The 22747-nt window shown below is 44.9% G+C and overlaps 1 protein-coding gene across 1 annotated transcript in view; it reads left to right on the forward strand.

Moving 5' to 3' along the window:
* tpcn2 (two pore segment channel 2) overlaps positions 1-22747 on the forward strand; it is a 54814-nt gene continuing 32067 nt past the window's right edge. Inside the window, exons 1-7 of the mRNA XM_078415528.1 lie at positions 1-37; positions 9567-9643; positions 12562-12739; positions 14003-14119; positions 15069-15175; positions 17333-17405; positions 20562-20661. Coding sequence (XP_078271654.1) covers positions 12683-12739; positions 14003-14119; positions 15069-15175; positions 17333-17405; positions 20562-20661 — 454 coding nt within the window. The 5' untranslated portion in view covers positions 1-37; positions 9567-9643; positions 12562-12682. The remainder of the gene's footprint in view (positions 38-9566; positions 9644-12561; positions 12740-14002; positions 14120-15068; positions 15176-17332; positions 17406-20561; positions 20662-22747) is intronic.

Below are 22747 nucleotides of genomic sequence, written 5' to 3' on the forward strand. Positions count from 1 at the left end.
TCAACAAGCTGTCGTGTTTATTGAAGATGCAATACAGGTATGATTTGAACAATTTTTATTTCAGTATTATGGGGGAATATATCTGTTCCAAAAAATGAGGAGCAGGGACCTTGGGTTAGCTTAAAGTTCAGAGATGCAGCGTGGAAACTAGCCCTTCCGCCCACCGAGTCCATGCCAGCCATTCAACTGCATTGGAAATGACTGCAGATGCTGGTTTACACCGAAGATGGACACAACATGGTGGAGTAACTCAGCGGGACATGCAGCATCTCTGGAGGGAAGGAATGGGTGATGTTTTGGGTCGAGAACCTTCTTCAGACATCAATAAATGCAGACTGAGATGCTCTCAGTCTGAAGAAGGGTCTCAAGCCGAGACATCAGCCATTCCTTCCGTCCAGAGATGCTGCCTGACCCGCTGAGTCACTCCAGCTTTTTATGTCTTTCTCTGACCATCGATCTCTCCTGTTCACACTGGTTCTATGTTATCTCACTTTCGCATCCATTCCCCGCGCACTGGTGTCAGTTTACAGGGGGACAATCAACCTACAAACCTGCACGTCTACGGGACGTGGGAGGAAACCGGAGCACTTGGAGAAAACCCATCTGGTCACAGGGAGAACGTGCAAACTCCACCTAGATGGCACTCGAGGTCAGGATCGAAAACGGATCTCTGGCACTGTGAGGTAGCGGCTCCACCAGCTGTTTTGAAAACCCAATGAATACTATTTGAGGCTTCGGAGAATTATTAGAACTCATTCAACACTGTTAGCCTCCAGCGATCCTGTGGGTCCCATATGAGGATCCCTCCCTCCATATTATTTTCCTAAATCTATATCCAGTATCTTTTTGAAAACCTTGTCTAGCCTGTTTTCCATCTCCTTGTAGACTATGAATTCCAGATCATAATAACTGAGTAATAGGTTCCTTGTTTTCCTTTATTCACTTTGTCTACTTTAAATTTAAACATTTATTTTGTGGTGTTTCTGCTTCCCTATTTTCACTAACTCGTCTGTTCACAGAGTCATACAGCGTGGAAACAGGCCTTTCGGCCGAACTTGTCCCTGCAGACTAAGAAGTCCCATCCCATTAAGGATAGCGGAGTGAGGGGGTATGGGGAGAAGGCAGGAACGGGGTACTGATTGAGAGTGATCAGCCATGATCGCATTGAATGGCGGTGCTGGCTCGAAGGGCTGAATGGCCTACTCCTGCACCTATTGTCTATTGTCTATTATCTGCATTAGTCCCACCTGCCCACATTTGGCCCACATCCCTCTAAACCTCTTCTCTCCATGTACCTGTCCAAGTAACTTTTAAATGTTCCAGTACCCGTCTCGACTAAGTCCTGGCAGCACGTTCCATCACCAACTAGAGAGAGTAGTCCTGCAGTGCCATCTACCTTGCTGGAGACTCTCGGACTATCTTTAATCAGACTTTATCTTGCACTAAACGTTATTCCCTTTATCCTGTTTCTTTACATTGTGGGCAGCTTCAAGTTTAGTCTTTCTGCTGACTGGCTAGCATGCAACAAAAAAAGATTTTCATTGTACCTCAGTACATGTGACAAACTAAACTAAACATATACCCAGCACCCTCTGTGGAAAAAGTTGCCCTTGAGGTTCATATTAAATCTTTCCCCTCTCATCTATGTCCTCGGGTTCTTGATTTCCCAGCTCGGAGTAAACGATTCTGTGCATTAATCCTATCTATTCCCCTCATGATTCTACACAAATCCACGTCATGTATATATCCCTGTCAAATCTCTTTTCAACCTGAATCTAAGCATGTGACAAAGATTTGGTTCCTATTGAAGGCAGACTTGTAATGTGCATGTGCCATGACTCACTGAGTTATATTGGGCTCCGATGACCTGCCAGTTGGAGTATTGCGTATAGTATTGGTCTCCCTATTCAAGGAGAGATGGTAATGTGTTGGAAACAATTTAGAGAAGGGTGAAACGGTGGCGCCTTACAAGAGACCCCGGGTTTGATCCTGATAACGGGTGCTGTCTGTACGGAGTTTGCACGTTCTCGGTGTGACTGCCTGGGTTTTTTCCGGGCGCTCCGGTTTTCTCCCACACCCCAAAGACATACAGGTTTGTAGGTTAATTGGCCTTCTGTAAATTATAAATTGTCCCTATTGTGCAGGAAAGTGCTAGCGTGATCGCTGGTTGACCTGGACTCGGTAGAAAGGGCGGCATGATGGCGCAATGGTAGAGTTGCTCCCTTGCAGCGCCAGAGACCCTTGTTCGATCCTGACTACGGTTGCTGCCTGTACGGAGTTTGTGCTTTCTCCCCATGACCACTTGGGTTTTCTCCGGGTGCTCCGGTTTCCTCCCACACTCCAAAGATGTCCAGGTTTGTGCATTAATTGGCGTTGGTAACATTGTAAATTGTCCATACTGTGTGTGTTGGATAGTGCTAGTGTACAGGGTGACCACTGGTCAGCATGAACTTGGTTGGCCAAACGGCCTGGCTTCACGCTGCATCTCCAAACCAAACTAAGTTTTACAAGCCCGATAACCTGGTCTAGGCAGATTGTTGGGCAGTGTAAGCTGTCATCTGGGGAAGGAGGTGACAGTTGTGAGTCTGTGGATTTTTCTTGCTTAAAAAGGGATGCGAGCAGATTCTTTGCATATTTTTAAGGCAGAAGTAAATTGACATTCTTGCCATAGAGGGAGTACAGAGAAGGTTCACCAGATTGATTCCTGGGATGGCAGGACTTTCATATGAAGAAAGACTGGATAGACTCGGCTTGTACTCGCTGGAATTTAGAAGATTGAGGGGGGATCTTATAGAAACTTACAACATTCTTAAGGGGTTGGACAGGCTAGATGCAGGAAGATTGTTCCCGATGTTGGGGAAGTCCAGAACAAGGGGTCACAGTTTAAGGATAAGGGGGAAGTCTTTTAGGACCGAGATGAGAAAGTTTTTTTTCACACAGAAAGTGGTGAATCTGTGGAATTCTCTGCCACAGAAGGTAGTTGAGGCCAGTTCATTGGCTATATTTGAGAGGGAGTTAGATGTGGCCCTTGTGGCTAAAGGGATCAGGGGGTATGGAGAGAAGGCAGGTACGGGATACTGAGTTGGATGATCAGCCATGATCATATTGAATGGCGGTGCAGGCTCGAAGGGCCGAATGACCTACTCCTGCACCTATTTTCTATGTTTCTATAAGCAATCGCGTGAAAGAGTGCCCTGGGTAAATGGGAAGGTCAAGTTGACGGTATGTAAAATCATCTGCAATCTTAGATTGTAATCACTAATGGGAACAAGAGGCCGAGTGAGCTAACCCTTTTCCTCATTTTATATATTTGTGTGAAAATCTGAAATTTGTGTTCCCTCTCCCCCCTCCTCCCCTCCCCCAACCACTTGTGTGGGCTTCAGACGTAAATTAAAACAATCTTATTGAGTTTAAGTGAATGATGACAAAATACGACAAATCATGTTTTGGACATGAGGAAATAAAGTTTATAATTTCAATATATTATTAATGCCATTTTTAGTTGTGGTAGCAAATAGAGGAATTGGTTTAAGTTGAGGAGGGGGGAAGATTTAATAGGAACTTGAGGGGCAACATTTTTACACAAGGTAGTAGGTATACGAACGAGCTGCTGGAGGAGGTAGTAGAGGCAGGTACTATCACAATGTTTAAAAGAATCATTTGGACAGGTACATGGATAGGACAGGTTTAGTCAACTCAAGTCAAATTTATTCAAATGTACACATTTAATAACAACCCACGTTGACCAAAGTGCTGTACATCAGAGCATGTACTAAAAACACAATAAGAAACAGACATCACAGCACACAGGCACAGAAAACCAGTTGAAAGGGAGCAGCACAAAACAAAAAACAGCCCCATCAGAAGGCTTCAAAACGCTAAAGAATAGAAGTATGTTTTGAGCCTGGACTTAAAAGAGCCGATGGAGGGGGCAGACCTGATAGGGAGGGGGATGCTGTTTAGGGGGATATGGGCCAAATGCAGGCAGGTGGGACTAGTGTAGATGTGGCATATTGGTTGGCATGGGCAAGTTGGGCCGAATGGCCTGTCTCCATGCAGTAAGACTCTTTGACTAAGTAATTCTACTGCTCCATTGACTTTAATTTAAATTGTTATCCAGTGCGTAGGGTGAAGGAAATGGTTACATTTTAGGTTGGGTTTTTTTTTTTGTTGCAAATTATTCAGTCTCAAAAGGAAAGTGGTATCTGAAGTGATTGTGACTGAGCCTGTGTTTGTGTAAGCAGACCAGTGCGGGATATCTAATCAAACGGCTTGTCGGGAAGGAAACGGCGAGTCAGCAAAAACTGTAGTGGGAGACCCATCTGCATAGTCTGCAAATATTTAACGTGGAGAACTGAGCTGCGTGGCTGCACGATACGCAGGAAGTAATGCAAACAACTGCGCTCTAGAGAAAAATAATGCACTTGTTCATATTAGAAAATAGGTGCAGGAGTAGGCCATTTGGCCCTTCGAGCCTGCACCGCCATTCAATATGATCATGGCTGATCATCCAACTCAGTATCCCGTACCTGCCTTCTCTCCATACCCCCTGATCCCTTTAGCCACAAGGGCCACATCTAACTCCCTCTTAAATATAGCCAATGAACTGGCCTCAACTACCTTCTGTGGCAGAGAATTCCACAGATTCACCACTCTCTGTGTGAAAAAAAACGTTCTCATCTCGGTCCTAAAAGACTTCCCCCTTATCCTTAAACTGTGACCCCTTGTTCTGGACTTCCCCAACATCGGGAACAATCTTCCTGCATCTAGCCTGTCCAACCCCTTAAGAATTTTGTAAGTTTCTATAAGATCCTATTGTGGAGGAGGGAACTGCAGGTGCTAGTTTAAACCGAAGGTACACACAAAAAGGTGTCAAAGTAACTCAGTGGGTCAGACAGCATCTCTGGAGAAAATGAACAGAGACGTTTCAGGTCGAGGCCCTTCAGTCTATTTCATTCAGGTTATTTATATTATCAGCATTTTTTCCAACATCCCAAATGATTTGATATGATAGAACTTTGTTTATCCCAGGAGGGATATTGATCAAAACCAGTGAAAATGTGGAGTTGTTTCTGCAGTAGATTGAATTTTGTTGTCGTTTTTAGTTTAGACGGAGACAGGCCCTTTGGCCCACCGAGTCCACGCCGACCAGCGATCCCCGCACGCTAGCACTATCCTACACGCACTAGGGAGAATTTTACAATTATACCAAGCTAATTAACCGACAAACCTGTACGTCTTTGGAGTGTGGGAGGCAACCAGAGCTCCCGGAGAAAACCCACGCAGGTCACAGGAAGAACATACAAACTCCGTACAGGCAGCACCCGTAGTCAGGATCGAACCCAGGTCTCTGGCACAGTTAGGCAGCAACTCTACCGCTGTGCCACCGTGCCGCCCAGTTCTTGACTCTATCATAAACTCTGATTAAAGATGGTCCAAGGGTCTCCAATGAGGTAGATGGTAGGTCGGGACTTTGATTGAAGTAATAATTTGAAGCAGTAAACTTTGCTCTGTGAATAATTCTATGGTGTTAGAGTCATAGTCAAACAGCGCAGAAACGGGCCCTGCGGCCCAACTTGTCCAGCCCAACCAAGATGTCAATTACATTCGTCCCACCTGCCTGCGTTTGGCCCATATCCCTCTAAATCTTTATCCATGTAACTGTCTTATAAATGCTACCATTATAGTACCTGCCTGAAATAATTCCTCCATAACAACGTAACTCGAAGGAGACGGACACAAGATGCTGACGCTCTTTGTGGCTATCCACGATTTAAACCGGCATCTGCAGTTCCTTCCTACACAAAATGCTGGCGTAACTCAGCGGGTCAGGCAGCGTCTCTGGAGAAAACGAATAGGTGATGTTTCGGGTCAATACCCTTCTTCAGACTGAGAGTCATGGGAGAGGGAAACTAGAGGTATGTGAAGGTTCAGGACAAATCGGAGCCGGCACCGATGACTCGGGGAAAGGTGGAGCCCACAATGGTCCATTGCTGGCTGTGCGGAAGATGATTACGAAAGAATATGAACAGTGGAAACCAGCAGGGTGACTAGGGTGGGGGAGGGACAGAGAGTGAGATGGAATGCACGGGTTACTTGAAATTGGAGAGATCAATATTCATACTGAATATTGGGAGGAGTCTGACCTTTCTGTGAGGCTCACCGGAAATTGGAGGAACAGCACCTCGTATTTCGCTTGGGCAGCTTGCAGCCCAGTGGTATGAACATCGACTTCTCCAACTTTAGATACTTCCTCTGTTCCTCTCTTCCCCTCCTCCTTCCCAGATCTCCCTCTATCTTCCTGTCTCCACCTATATCCTTCCTTTGTCCCGCCCCCCTGACATCAGAAGGGTCTCGACCCGAAACGTCATCCATTCCTTCTCTCCCGAGATGCTGCCTGACCTGCTGAGTTACTCCAGCATTTTGTGAATAAATACCTTCGATTTGTACCAGCATCTGCAGTTATTTTCTTATACTCAATATTCATACCACCGGGTTGTAATCTGCTAAATTTGCTCCACTAACGAGTACTTTCGTAACTCTGTGCCAGACTCTTTGTGAACTTTGTATATTGTATGCAAAAACAAAGAATTTCACTGTACCTGTTTACATGACAATAACGTATCATTGAAAGTATCATTTCAATGGAATAGCTGGGAGCTGGTTAAGACCAGGTTCCTCAGTGGTTAACATCAGTGGAATTCGAAGTACAAAAAAAAAGCCTATTATTTAAAGCATTTGATTTCAAAGAAACACGCAAAACAAACAAACACTGTTTGGTTTGATCAAAGGTTACCTGCAACTGGCTACGTTCCTTCTCGGGTATTCCGCTCAATGAAATTAACGTGTCACCTTCCCCTAGCTAACAATGGTCAATAGACAACAGACAATAGACAATAGGTGCAGGAGTAGGCCATTCAGCCCTTCGAGCCAGCACCGCCATTCAATGCGATCATGGCTGATCACTCTCAATCAGTACCCCGTTCCTGCCTTCTCCCCATACCCCCTCACTCCGCTATCCTTAAGAGCTCTATCCAGCTCTCTCTTGAAAGCATCCAACGAACTGGCCTCCACTGCCTTCTGAGGCAGAGAATTCCACACCTTCACCACTCTCTGACTGAAAAAGTTCTTCCTCATCTCCGTTCTAAATGGCCTGCCCCTTATTCTTAAACTGTGGCCCCTTGTTCTGGACTCCCCCAACATTGGGAACATGTTTCCTGCCTCTAATGTGTCCAATCCCCTAATTATCTTATATGTTTCAATAAGATCCCCCCTCAACCTTCTAAATTCCAGTGTATACAAGCCTAATTGCTCCAGCCTTTCAACATACGACAGTCCCGCCATTCCGGGAATTAACCTAGTGAACCTACGCTGCACGCCCTCAATAGCAAGAATATCCTTCCTCAAATTTGGAGACCAAAACTGCACACAGTACTCCAGGTGCGGTCTCACCAGGGCCCGGTACAACTGTAGAAGGACCTCTTTGCTCCTATACTCAACTCCTCTTGTTATGAAGGCCAACATTCCATTGGCTTTCTTCACTGCCTGGTGTACCTGCATGCTTCCTTTCAGTGACTGATGCACTAGGACACCCAGATCTCGTTGAACATCCCCTCTTCCTAACTTGACACCATTCAGATAATAATCTGCCTTTCTATTCTTACTTCCAAAGTGAATAACCTCACACTTATCTACATTAAACTGCATCTGCCATGTATCCGCCCACTCACACAACCTGTCCAAGTCACCCTGCAGCCTTATTGCATCTTCCTCACAATTCACACTACCCCCCCAGCTTAGTATCATCTGCAAATTTGCTAATGGTACTTTTAATCCCTTCATCTAAGTCATTAATGTATATCGTAAATAGCTGGGGTCCCAGCACCGAACTTTGCGGTACCCCACTGGTCACTGTCTATTCTACATTTTGCTTGACCTCTGTCTCCTTTGATCTTTAGTTTTCACACCTAACTCTTTCCTATCTCTTGTTTCCCCTCTTCCCCTGGCTTTCAGGCTGAAGAGGGGTCTCGACCTGAAACGTCAACCCATTCCTCCTATCCAAAGACCTGCTGAGGTCCTCCAGCATTTTGAGTCTATCTTCTGTGCAAATCACATCTGTAGTTCCTTCCTACGTATTTCAGATGCCATCAGGCGCTCATTTATTTTGCAGTTGATGAAGCTGGCAAACAAAGTCAGAGGAGCCAGCAGTGAGAATAGGTAGATAGGCTAGAGAATTGGGTTCAGAGTGTAGCCAAGAAGCTTTCGGCACGTTAGCCTTCTTCAGTTGGTGTATTGAATATAGAATGTGTATGACGGAACTGCAGATGCTGGTTTACAACGAAGACAGACACAAAATGCTGGAGTAACTCAGCGGGACAGGCAGCATGTCTGGAGAGAAGGAATGTGTGATGTTTCAAGTTGAGACCCTTCTTCAGACCGAAGATGGAGCCAGAAGAAGGGTCTCGACCTGAAATGTCACCCTTTCCTTCTCATCAGAGATGCCACCTGTCCCGCTGAGTTACTCCAGCAATGTATTGAAGGTAGACGTTGGGAGCTAATGTTGCTTTTGTACAAGGCATTGATGAGGCCACATTTAGGCCTGGATATCATATCATATCATATCATATCTATACAGCCGGAAACAGGCCTTTTCGGCCCTCCAAGTCCGTGCCGCCCAGTGATCCTCGTACATTAACACTATCCTACACCCACTAGGGACAATTTTTACATTTACCCAGCCAATTAACCTACATACCTGTATGTCTTTGGAGTGTGGGAGGAAACCGAAGATCTCGGAGAAAACCCTCGCAGGTCACGGGGAGAACGTACAAACTCCTTACAGTGCAGCACCCGTAGTCAGGATCGAACCTGAGTCTCCGGCGCTGCATTCGCTGTAAAGCAGCACCTCTACCGCTGCGCCACCGTGCCGCCCTAATACACATTCTATATTCAATACACCGACTGAAGAAGGCTAACGTGTCGAAAGCCTTCTTGGCCACTCTGAACCCAATTCTTTTGTTTGGTGTTAGTTTATGATTGTATGTGTTATTGCATTTTTATTGATTATTCTTATTGGTCTTACGGTTGAACTGCGGGTAATTTTTCATTTCACTGCACATTTATGTGCATGTGACAAATAAATGACTATTGAGAGTATTATGTTCAATTTTGTTCACCCTGAGCTGCCTGAAATATTACAGTCTACCCAATGAGCAGAGAAAGAGAGGTGCTCCTGAAATGTCCCCTTTTCTTTTATAACTTAGTAAAACAAATGCACATTTACTTTGATTAAATTCCAGTGTCACGATGGTTTTTAATCCACCACAAGTGTTGCTAAGATTTATGGTTATCCCCTCTGTGGATATCAAGCATTTCTTTTGGAGCTATTTGGAAGAACATTAATTTTGAGGTCTGGGTCAGAGACTTTCCATAGTTTCATTTAATGTGCGATGTTCTTTTGAAAACTAATTTTGAATTAGTTTCTTTATGTTAACCTGAAGCTTGCAGTGATTTATTGAATTGATGCGATATCCACTTTGGTCTTTCACCTTTTTTTTTTTTTACAGTATCGCACCATAAATCATCGTGTGGATTCCCAATCCTTAAAGCTTTATCGATGGTACTACTCAAAGGCGTGTCAGCGGTAAGTCCTATACTGTAAGAATTAGGCCACTCGGCAAATCAAGTCCACTCTGCCTTTCAATCACGGCTGATCTATCTCTCTCACCCAACCCCATTCTCCTGCCTTCTCCCCATAATGTCTGACACCTGTCCTAATCAAGAATCTTTCTATCTCTGCCTTAAAAATATCCACTGACTTGGCCTCCACAACCTTCTGTGGCAAAGAATTCCACAGATTCACCACCCTCTGACTAAAGTCATTTTTCCATCTCCTTCCTAAAAGAACATCCTTTAATTCTGAGGCTACGACCTCTAGTCCTAGACTCTCCCATTAGTGGAAACATCCCCCCCACATCCACTCTATCCAAGCCTTTCACTATTCTGTATGTTTCAATGAGGTCCCCCCTCATTCTTCTAAACTCCAGCGAGTGCAGGCCCAGTGCCGATAAAAGCTCATCGTGGGTTAACCTACTCATTCCTGGGATTATTCTTGTAAATCTCCTCTGGACCCTCTCCAGAGCCAGTACATTCTTCCTTGGATATGGTGCCCAAAATTGCTCACAATATTCCAAATGCGGCCTTGCCAGCGCCTTATTAAGCCTCAACATTACATCCCTGTTTTTGTATACGAGCCCTCTTGAAATAATTGCTAGCATTGAGTTTGCTTTCTATACTACCGATTCAACTTGCAGATTAACTGTTTGGGAATTCTGCACCAGCAATCCCAAGTCCCTTCGCACCTCCGATTTCTGGATTCTCTCCTCATTTAGGAAACAAGGCTCCTTCAGCACTCTTTCCATTTCTTTGCAAAAAATAAAATAAATGTGGCTGTTTTGTTGTTTAAGCTGGTTGAGCTGCTGCCTCACAGCACCAGAGACCCAGGTTTGATCCTGACCTCGGGTGCTATCTGTGAGGAGTTTGCACGTTCTCCCTGTGACTGCTTGGATTTCTTCCCGTTTTCTTCCACATCTGAAATACGTGCGAGTTTGTCGATTTATTGGCCTCTAAGTTTCTCCTACCGGGTAGGAAGTGGATGTGAAAGTGGGATAACGTAGAACTGGTGTGATCGATGGTTGGTGTGTTCTCGATGGGCCATAAGGCCGGTTTCCATGATGTGTCTCTAAACTAAACTAATATTTGTCCCATGGAACTAGATTTAACTTTTGTTTACTATTGTCACATGTACTGAGGTACAGGGAAAAGCTTTAGTTGCGTGCGATCCAGTCAGCGAAAAGACTATACATGATTACAATCAAGCCATCTACATTGTACAGATACAGGATAACAGGAATAATGTTTAGTGCAAGGTAAAGTCCAATTAAAGATAGTCCGAAGGTCTTCAATGAGGTAGATGGTAGCTTAAGACCACTCTCTAGTTGATGATAGGATGGTTCAGTTGCCTGATAGCAGCAGGGAAGAGACAGTTCCCCTGGTTCCTTGATGGAGCCTGGCTCACATGGTTTAATTGGGTAAATATTCTACTATTGAATGTTTTCTGCAAATTGGGATAATATGCTTGATGTTGCAGGCTTGTGAATGATATGCCATTGGATGTGGGTAAAATAATTACAGAATGCCAGCGTTTGTTTTGGCTATAAGCTGCTCTCGCTTGTGTCTGCATTTTAATTCTGCACCATGGGAGACTGCTGTTATCTCCTCTGTGGCTGCTGTTTGTTGAAAGTTATGACTGAGCAGAAGTTAAGCTTTAATTTTTCATTTAGCGCATTAAACAGAAGTATTGAATTGAAAAATACGGCATGGAAACAGGCCTTCGGCCCACCGAGTCCATGTCAACAAACTCCCTAGACAGCACCCGCAGTCGGGATCGAACCTGGGTCTCCGGTGCTGCACAGTGGCGCAGCGGTAGAGTTGCTACCTTACAGCGTTTGCAGCACCGGAGACCCAGGTTCGATCCCGACTGCGGGTGCTGTCTGTTCGGAGTTTGTACGTTCTCCCCGTGACCGCGTGGGTTTTCTCCGAGAGCTTTGGTTTCATCCTGCATTCCAAAGACATACAGGTATGTAGGTAAATTGGCTTGGTAAATGTAAAAAAAGAAGTCCTTGGTGTGTGTAGGATAGTATTAATATGCCAGGATCGCTGGTCGGCGCGGACTCGGTGGGCCGAAAGGCCTGTTTCTGCGCTCTATCTCAAAACTAAAAAAAACAACCATCGCACTAGTTCTTGGTTATCTCACTTTCACATCCTCTCCCTACAATTAACAGAAGGCAGTTACCTTACAAACCCCTTGCGTCTTTGTGATGTGGGAGGAAACCAGAGCACCCGGAGGAAATGGACACAAACACCGGGAGTAGTTGCAAACTCCACACAGACAGCACCAATGGTCAGGATCGAAACCAGGTCTCTGCCGTTGTGAGGCAGAAACCTCTACCAGCTGCGCCACAGTGCTGCCGTGTTTGAACATGTTTTCTCGTCTGGATGTTGATATGATTGTTGGGATTAACTACTATTATATATATTGTTTTTGGGAGTAAATGTTGACCGCATTAAGAACTATTTTCATGAAGATCTTGAGTAAAATGGCCGGAGAATGATTTCCTACTTTTTTGTTTTTCCTGACTAACTTCATCCACTTACATCCCTTTACATTTCACTCTTCTCCTTATCTGACACCCTTTCGTCTCTCTCTCTCTCATCACTAGCCTTTGCCATTTACTCCACCGTGCCCACCCACCTAATGAAATCCATCTCATCTCTATCCACCTATCACTCGACCGGCTTCATCCTATCCCACCTCTCTTGTCCAGCTTTCTGCCCACTACTACCATCAATCTGACGGAGGGTCCTGACCTGAAACGTTGCCTGTCCATCCCCTCCATAGATGCTGCCTGACCCACTCAGTTCCTCCAGCACTTCGTGTTTTGCTCCAGGTTCCAGCATCTGCAGTTCCTTGTGTCTCCATTGTTTTTTCTTCTCTTCCAGGTTTTTAAACACCACCATTTTTGTGATTTTGATCTTGGCCTTTTTTGAGAAGCCTTCGTCTCTGAGTCTTTCGTCTGATCTCAGATTCCGCCATGTGATTTGGGAGCCTTCTTGTGGACTAATGGAAGGAATTGAAGCTTTTTGCCTTCTCTTATTCATGGTAGATGTAATAATAAAGGTAAGGCCTTGACTTCAACAGGCAAGAGTGATTAATTGTCATATGCACTGAGATGGAACAATGAACTACTTGCAGCAGCATTACAGTTCGTCCCAATAGATAACTTAATAAACCAAACAAAAAAAGTTCAATAACTAAAAATACATTATAGACAATAGGCGCAGGAGTAGGCCATTCGGCCCTTCGAGCCAGCACCACCATTCAGTGTGATCATGGCTGATCAGCTGATTAGCCATTTAAATATTTGTCCAAGTTTATTAAATTCTAAAGTATTCTTTGGGAATATTCAATCTGAGAATAGAGTATGGTTGCAGTATTTATCTTACTCTATAACCTTCTATTTCACTTATTATCTCATCCGTTTTGCCTTTTATTGAGCATTTTGAATATCCCAGAATATGCTATTAGATTCCACTGAACTTTGGTATGAACCAGTGTTGTGTTCGATAAATCACTGGATTCAGATAACAGTACAACCAGCATCTGCAGTTTTTTATTTCTTTAATTCTTACAGGTCAAATTTATCATAACATGGAAACAATCAGTTCAAATTCAAGTACGACAGATACAAGCCTGAATGAAATAGATGTACACATCTCGATACATGCCTTTCACAGAACGCTTTGGAGGCCAAGTCAATGGATAATTTTAAGGCAGAGATAGATAGATTATTGATTAGTACGGGTGTCGGGTTATGGGGAGAAGGCAGGAGAATGGGGTTGAGAGAGGGGAAGATAGATCAGCCACGATTGAATGGCGGAGTGGACTTAAAGGGCCGAATGGCCCAATTCTGCTACTATGAACTATGAACTTGTCAGTTCAGAAATGGCGATGATTGCAGGTCCATTTACAATTGTTCAGATAATGTAGCAGTCTATACCATCCCACCGCCACCATCAATCTAAGGGGTTCCGCCCCGAAACGTCACCCATCCTTTTTCTCCAGAGATGCTGCCCGACCCGCTGAGTTACTCCAGCGTTTTGTGTTTCTCTTTGGTATAAACCAGCATCTGCAGTTCCTTCCCACAGCATCTGCGGTTCCTTGTTATTTCAGACTAAATCAAATAAGCTTGGACTCACTGACCTAACTGCTCTTGTTTTGCTGTTGTGAATGCTTGGATTTTGAAAAGGGGCTGTAAAGGTGTTCTGCTCTCTGGACTACCTTCCTCTCTGGTAAGGCTGTTTCCTTGTGAATGTTTCTCTTCTGTTAAAACTTGTCTTGACTTTGGGATTCTGTTTTGAACGCATTTTGTTTTTAATGCAGAGTTATCTAATTGGATGGGAAGAATTTCGGAAGACAAAATGGCTGATCGCCTACACTCTTGTGCTTGCTGTCTCCACGATTGATTGGATGGTGACCCTGTGCTTGCTTTGTGAGGAGGTAAGATGTGCCTTTGCAAGTGGATTGGACACAGTCAGCTTTACAAGATGAGCTGCAATGAAGGCAGGTGAATGTCCAGGTTTGCAGGTGAATAAGCTTTGGTAAAAATTGTCCCTAGTGTGTAGGATAGTGCTCTGTGGGCTGAAGGGCCTTTCTGTGCTGTGTCTCTAAACTAAACTAACCACTTGGCCATATTGGCAGCAAACCCTCCTTTTCGTCGTTTAGTTAGTTTCATTTATTGTCACGTGTACCGAGCGAGGTACAGTGAAAAGCTTTTGTAGCGTGCTAACCAGTCAGCGAAAAGACAGTACATGATTGCAATGGAGCTGTCTACAGCGTACAGATGCAGGACAACGGGAGTGTCATGGTTCAAGTAAGAAATGCTGCCGTTGGAGTAGAGGTTAAAAATAATGACAATAGGTGCAGGAGTAGGCCATTCAGCCCTTTGAGCCAGCACCGCCAATTCACTGATTATGGCTGATCATCCGCAGTCAATACCCCGTTCCTGCCTGCTCCTCGTATCCCTTGACTCTGTTATCTTTAAGAGCTCTATCTAACTCTCTCTTGAAAGCATCCAGCGAATTGGCCTCCACTGCCTTCTGAGGCAGAGAGTTCCACAGCTTCACAACTCTCTGGGTGAAAATGTTCTTCCTCATCTCAGTTCTAAATGGCCCTCCCCTTATTCGTAAACTGTGGCCCCTGGTTCTGGACTCCCCCAACATTGGGAACAAGTGGAGTGATTGTAATGAGTGATTGCAGATCCACGTCTGGGACCAGGAGGCAGAGAGTCTCCTGGCTTGGGCGCCATCTTTGTCGTCATTGTGGGTAGAATGTTTCCTATTATCGACATATTCAAGCTCGGCTAAGTTCATGAGGTCGGCCTTCCGCGTCCCGGATTGTACTGCTGATGAATCTGTACCTTTTTATTTATTTCTCCCCCACTATTTAGAGGGTCAGAGTGAGAAGAGTTCTGCGGCCTTTCTTCCTCCTCCAGAACTCATCTCTGATGAAGAAGACGTTGAAATGCCTCAGACAGACATTGCCTCAAATTGCCAGGTAAAACCTGTTAAACTACTTGAAACGTGCATGTCCTCCAAGGTGAATTTAATCCAACTTGCTGATAGCCTACTTGAAACTTTATCTACAGTAGATCTGCTTATCTAGTTGCGGGCTTCAACTCTACGTGGCAGTTCATTAATCCGTTTTATAGTTAACCCAATGCATCCATATCAGACTCGACTTCTAGTTTAGTTTATTTTTGTCATGTATTACATAGAAACATAAACACAACAGGTGCAGGAGTAGGCCATTCGGCCCTTCGAGACAGCGCTGCCATTCAATGTGATCATGACTGATCATCTTCGATCAGTACCCCGTTCCTGCCTTCTCCCCGTACCCCTTGGTTCCGCAAGCCCGAAGAGCTCTATCTAACTCTCTTTTGAATGCATCCAGTGAATCGGCATCCAGTGAATCGGCTTCCACTGCCCTCTGAGGCAGCGAATTCCACGGATTGACAACTCTCTGTGTGAAAATGTTTTGCCTCATCTCAGTTCTAAATGGCCTACCCCTTATTCTTAAACTGTGGCCCCTGGTTCTGGACTCCCCCAACATTGGAAACATGTTTCCTGCATCTAGCCTGTCCAATCCCTTAATAATTTAAAATGTTTCTATATGATCCCCTCTCATCCTTCTAAATTCTAGTGGATACAAGTCCAGGCGTTCCATTCTTTCATCCTATGACAGTCCCGCCATCCCGAGAATTAACCTCGTGAACCTACGCTGCACTCCCTCAATAGCAAGGATGTCCTTCCTCAAATTATTTTCAAGTGAAAAGCGTATTTTGTAGCATGCTATCCAGTCAACAAAAAGACAAGACGTGGTTGCAATCAAGCCATTCACAGATGCAGGACAAAGGGAATAATGTTTAGTGCTGAGTTTAGTTTATTGTCACGTGTACTCGTGACACGAGTTTCCCAAGAATCCTCCTTCCGTGCCACCCCCAACAATCCTCCTTCCGTGCCACCCCCAACAATCCTCCTTCCGTGCCACCCCCAACAATCCTCCTTCCGTGCCACCCCTACTTCAGGTAGTCTCTGCTTCCCCTCTCTATCCCCTCCCCCTTCCCAGTTCTCAGAGGGGACCCGCCCCCTCCACTGACATCAGTCTGGGGAAGGGTCTCGACCCGAGACCTCACCCGTTCCTTCTCTCCCAAGATGCTGCCTGACCCGCTGAGTTACTCCAGCATTTTGTGTCGATACTTTCCCTATGTTTTTTCGGGAGAGGAGGAAGGGTAAAACTACAACTACAAAGTTAATTTTTTATTTTTTTATATATCAAAAAATACTTTATTCAAGTACTAATGCATTCAAGTTATTCAAGGGCGGCACGGTAGCGCAGCGGTAGAGTTGCTGCTTTACAGCGAATGCAGCGCCGGAGACTCAGGTTCGATCCTGACTGCGGGTGCTGTACTGTAAGGAGTTTGTACGTTCTCCCCGTGACCTGCGTGGGTTTTCTCCGAGATCTTCGGTTTCCTTCCACACTCCAAAGACGTACAGGTATGTAGGTTAATTGGCTGGGTAAATGTAAAAATTGTCCCTAGTGGGTGTAGGATAGTGTTAATGTGCGGGGATCACTGGGCGGCACGGACTTGGAGGGCCGAAAAGGCCTGTTTCCGGCTGTATATATATGATATGATATGATACTAAATATGTACAAAACATCTTCTTTTCAACAACTCCATCCGACATTTCTGGAGGTTACACGTTCAATACAGGTATTCATTTCCAAATTTACACCAAAATTTGCACAGCATCCCTTATTTGGAGGGGCGTCTCTCTCCACCACACCCTGCCCCCCATGTCCGGCAGCGGAAGGACCCTAGACTGTGGTCCTCCCCCACAGAGCCTTGGCGTTGGCTGCACCGAGCTTCAGTGCGTCCCTCAGCACGTACTCCTGCAGTCTGCAGCGGGCCCAGTCAGCAACATTCCCCGACGGACAGCTCGCTCCGCTGGGAGGTCAACAAAGCTCGGGCAGACCAAAGAGCGTCTTTCACCGAGTTGATGACCTTCCAGCAGCGCTCGATGTCAGTCTCCGAATGCGTCCCTGGGAACAGCCTGTAGATCACAGAGTCCTCTGTGACGGAGCTACTCGGAATAAATCGTGACAGGGACCAAAACTACAACTGGAAGTTAATAATGTATTGTACTTTTCCAGTGTAATGCTGCTTCTGGGCTTGCACCTGCTGCTGTTCACCATGATCGCCATGCTGCTATTTGCCCGGGTCGAGGTGAAGTACATTGCACGATTACCAGTCATTTTGATGTAACGTTGTTCATTTTGATATGGGTTGTTCAACGACGGAAGCCTTTGAATATCCTCCGCTTCAATGAAATGAGCATTTTCAGTGAAGGGAGGAACTGCAGATGCTGGTTTAAACCGACGATAGACACAAAAAGCTGGAGTAACTCAGCGGGACAGGCGGCATCTCCAGAGAGAAGGATTGGGTGACGTTTTAGGGTCGAAACCCTTCTTCAGACTGGTTGGGGATAAGGGAAACTTTCCCTAATCAGTCTGAAGAAGGGAATTGACCCGAAACGTCACCCAATCCTTCTCTCCAGAGATGCTGCCTGTCCCGCTGAGTTACTCCATCTTTTTGTGTCTTAAGCATTTTCAGTTCTCGTTTTGCAAACAATGACACATTATATTCCTGCCACTCTATGTGCGTTTCGTGACTAAGTGATAATAGTGCTCTCCGGCTCACAATTGATCTACAAACACATGAGTGTTGGGGGAAGGGGCAAAATGTGTGAGGCCAAGGTCCAAAAAAAAAAAAGAAGTTCTGTTCCTTTTTCTTTTATCTAAATACTTCTATTAGTTCCTCCTTTGACTGCGGGGCAGCCATTGTCAAACTGTGCCAGAGCAAATTATTTGCAACGTGGTCCTTGCCTGTTTGATCTTTGCTTTACTTTAAAAAAGTTTAGTTTTGAGATGCAGCTCATCGGCAGGCCCTTGTCGAGCCCGCACCGACCAGCGATCCCCGCACACTTAGACTGTCCTTCACACCAGGGACAATAGACAATAGACAATAGACAATAGGTGCAGGAGTAGGCCATTCAGCCCTTCGAGCCAGCACCGCCATTCAATGCGATCATGGCTGATCACTATCAATCAGTACCCCGTTCCTGCCTTCTCCCCATACCCCCTCACTCCGCTATCCTTAAGAGCTCTATCCAGCTCTCAATTTTTACATTTATACACTTACACCAAGCCAATTAACCTGCAAACCTATACGTCCTTGGAGTGTGGGAGGAAACCTGAAGATCTCAGAGAATGTAGGTCACAGGGAGAATGTACAGACCCGCAGTTAGGATCGAATCCGGGTCTCTGGCGCTTTAAGGCAGCAGCTCGACCGCTGCGCAACTTGTAACCAAAGCCAATTCATTGCTATTTGTATCGAGAATTTTAATTCTGGATACAAATCGTTGAGGTCCTCATTAAGGAGAACCCAAGACAGCGAAATCTGAATTTATTTATTTAGTCATTCTTCACTTGATTTATTCCACACTTCCAAAGGATTGTTGAAGGGTAGGAACTGTTTTTGCTGAAGTTCAGTATATTTCAGAGATTGGTAAAATATCCATATCTTTATCCTCCCCTTCTTGCTTTTGACCCATGTTGAGGATAACATTCTGTGGCAGTTTTCGTCAGAGGAGACAAAGATTGTGGAGAGAAAGTTGTTGGAACCCTTCCACTTCCACTTTTGATGTTATCCAGCCAGAAAATGATTCAATAAATTCCTCCTGCCATCTGACCACGTTTTACCCCAGACTCTACTTTTTGCATCTCTTCCATATAATGTCATATAATATGTCATTTTTGCATCATCTTTTCTACATCACCGTCTATATCTCTCGTTTCCCTTTCCCCTGACTCTCAGTCTGAAGGAGGGTCCCGACCCGAAACATCACCCATCCTTTATCTCCAGAGATGCTGCCTGTCCCGCTGAGCTACTCCGCACTTTGTGTCTGTCTTTGCCACTTTGAATGATTCAAGTCAGCAGAGTTTTTAATGTGGAATCTTAATTTGGTTTCAAGGCCAGATGTCCTGGCGGTGGCAGCGATTCGGGGTTGTAGGTGGCGGCCTGGCCTGTTGCTATTATCAGTGAGCTCCCCCGTCACTCTGTGCCACTGCGGGCAGCGTCCGATCCGTGCGCTTGGCCTCTTGGCGCCTGATCCAATTGAGCCCCAGGCTGCTGTTCATAATGTCATAAATGATGGGAGTAGAATTAGGCCATTCGGCCCATCAAGTCTACTCCGCCATTCAATCATGGCTGATCTATCTCTCCCTCCAAACCCCATTCTCCTGCCTTCTCCCCAGAACCTCTGACACCCGTACTAATCAAAAGTTTATCTATCTCTGCCTTAAAAATACCCACTGACTTGGCCTCCACAGCCTTCTGTGGCAAAGAATTCCACAGATTCACCGCCCTCTGACTAAAGAAACTTCTCATCTCCTTCCTAAAAGAACGTCCTTTAATTCTGAGATGCTATTAATTTGTATTTCATTATAGCCATTAGCAATTTCCCACTATTGACAGGTTAACAATATGTTTAGTCTCTATCTCCTTTTAAAATTGTGGGGTTAAATGTTACCACAGGTGGGGCGCAGTGGTAGAGTTGCTGCCATGCAGTGCCAGAGACCCAGGTTCGATCCCAATTACGGGTGCTTTCTTTATTTATTATTTTTTATTATTTTTTTTTTTTTGAAAAGCATATGTACAGATAGAAATAAAAGACAATTTTGTTACAAAGTTCTTACATAGCTTCAATTTTTAAATTTTTAAAGAGAGAAAATAAAAATAAAAAAGAATGAAAAAAAAAGAAAAAAAAAAGAGTTATAACTATAAAAATTAAAGGGGGTAGATCCGGGGTGCTTTCTTTACGGAGTTTGCATGTTCTCCCCTTGACCTGCGTGGGTTTTCTTCGGGTGCTCGGGTTTCCACCCGCACTCCAAAGACGTGCTGGCTTGTAGGTTATCTGGCTTGGTAAGATTGTAAATTGTCCCCAGTGTGTGTTGTATAGTGTTAGTATGCAGGGATCACTGGTCGGCGAGGTCTCGGTGGGCCGAAGGGCCTGTTTTCATGCTGTATCTCTAAACTAAACTTCAACCTGAGAGAAATATAGCACAATCCATAGAATTTTGGGAGATTATAAAACATTACATCCCCTATTTTCACGGCTGCCTTGTTTATTCTGGGATGCAAATTAACAGACAGAGCAATTAATTTCCATGCATTTTTGATTGCCCATGTCCCTGTATGATACCTTGTGCAGATTTATTTTGTATGTCTATGTTTGATAATCATGTTAATTAATTATGACTAAACTCAAAGCGGTAACGGTTTAGAACAATAACTTTATTTCCCCTGTGAAACATTCTCCAGAATTCGAAGGAGAATAAAGAATGGAAGACCTATTTTCAGAATGTGTCATCGTCGTTGACCTCGTTATTGGTACTGCTGACAACAGCCAACAATCCTGATGGTAGGTTTGGCTCGGATGTGCGGGAAGGAACTGGCAGATGCTGGTTAAAATCGAAGGTAGACACAGTATGTTGGAGTAGCTCGCTCGGGTAGTTTACACCCCAGCGGTATGAACATTGACTTCTCTAACTTCAGATAGCCCTTGCTTTCTCTCTCTCTTTCTCTCTCTCTCCATCCCATCCCCCTTCCCAGTTCTCCCACTAGTCTTACAGTCTCCGACTACATTCTATCTTTGTCCCACCGCCTCCCCTGACATCAGTCTGAAGAAGGGTCTCGACCCGAAACGTCACCCATTCCTTCTCTCCAGAGATGCTGCCTGACCCCGCTGAGTTACTCCAGCATTTTGTGATACCTTCGGTAGGTTTGGATTGTTCACACTTGAGGCCAAATATTATTGCTGCCTCACCATGATTGTGATTATTTCAATGGGAAATATTTGGTGTATTGTTCAAAGTTTAGTTTACAGGTCCTCGCATGACAATGTTCCTTTCCTGTGAGCTGTTCCTATCCGAATAGTTTGCAAGTTGGAAATATTCCTTTTTGATAAGTTCAACATTTTCGTTTTTGAAAAGATTTAGATTTTAGATTTAGAGATACAGCGCAGAAACAGGCCCACCGGGTCCGCGCCGCCCAGCGATCCCCGCACACTAACTCTATCCTACACCCACTAGGGACAATTTTTACATTTGCCCAGCCAATTAACCGACATACCTGTACGTCTTTGGAGTGTGGGAGGAAACCGAAGATCTCGGAGAAAACTCACGCAGGTCTCGGGAAGAATGTACAAACTCCGTACAGACGGCGCCTGTAGTCAGGATCGAACCTGACTCTCCGGCGCTGCATTCGCTGTAAGGCAGCAACTCTACCGCTGCGCCACCGTGCCGTCCTATCTTTCAAAAGGGTTCATTGGTGGCAGAGATGCCTGTAAAGGCCAGCATTCACATCCCATCAATCCCTTAACTGCTCTTTTATATGTAGGGGGTGTACATACATCGAGAGCTTGGAGCATGTATGTGAAGCTAGCAAACCTCAATGCAAGTTTCCTTCATTAGAAGAAGGAATTTATAAGGAACTGGTAAGACTGCTTTTGGAGTATTGTGAGTAGTTTTGGGCCCCATATCTGAGGAAGGATGTGTTGGCGTTGGAGAGGGTCCAGAGGAGGTTTACAAGAACGATCCCAGGTATGATTGGGTGAACATGTGGTGAGCGTTGTTTGACGGCTCTGTACTCGCTGGAGTTTAGAAGGATGAGGGGGGGACCTGATTGAAACTTTAAAAATAGTGAAAGGCTTGGATAGAGTGGATGTGGAGAGGATGTTTCCACTGGTGGGGGAGTCTCGGACCTGAGGCCATATCTTCAGAATCAAACTATAAACTATGCACCTTTTGAAGGGGATGAGGAGGAATTTTTTTAGTCAGAGGGTGGTGAATCTGTGGAATTTATTGCCACTGAAGGCTGTGGCGATCAAGTCAATGGTAGATTCTTGATTAGGACAGGTGTCGGGGGTTATAGGGAGAAGGCAGGAGAATGGGGTTAGGAGGGAGAGATAGATCAGCCATGATTGAATGGCGGAGTAGACTTGTTGGGCTGAATGGCTTAATTCTGCTCCTATCACATGAACTATGAAGAGCTCATAGTTAAGAACCATGGGACATTGGTTTAAGGTTGGAGTGGAAAGATTTAATAGGAAGCAGAGGAGCAACCTTTTCACTGAGTGCGTGGTGGGTGTTTGGAGCGAGCTGCCTGAGGAAGTAGTTGAGGCTGGTACTGCAACAGTATTTAAAAGGCACTTGGACAGGTACATGGATAGGAAAGGTTTAGGAGGATTTGGGGGATAATGGGACCGGCTCAGATGGAGCATCTTGGTTGGCACAGAAAGGTTGAGCTGAGGAGCTGTGACTCTAGTTTTTAAGCTCTGTAAACAAAAGGAATTGTCTTGCTTTTATTGCTCCAATCCAGAACAATAAACAGTATTTTTGATTCATTAACAACCTGGATAAGGCTATAAATCTGGTATTGGTGGTGTCATCCAAACTCTAAGTTGTTCCATGCAGCATAAGATGTTGTCTGATGTATGGGTTAATTTT

This window comes from Rhinoraja longicauda, chromosome 18 (assembly GCF_053455715.1).
Source record: "Rhinoraja longicauda isolate Sanriku21f chromosome 18, sRhiLon1.1, whole genome shotgun sequence".
NCBI lineage: Eukaryota > Metazoa > Chordata > Chondrichthyes > Rajiformes > Arhynchobatidae > Rhinoraja > Rhinoraja longicauda.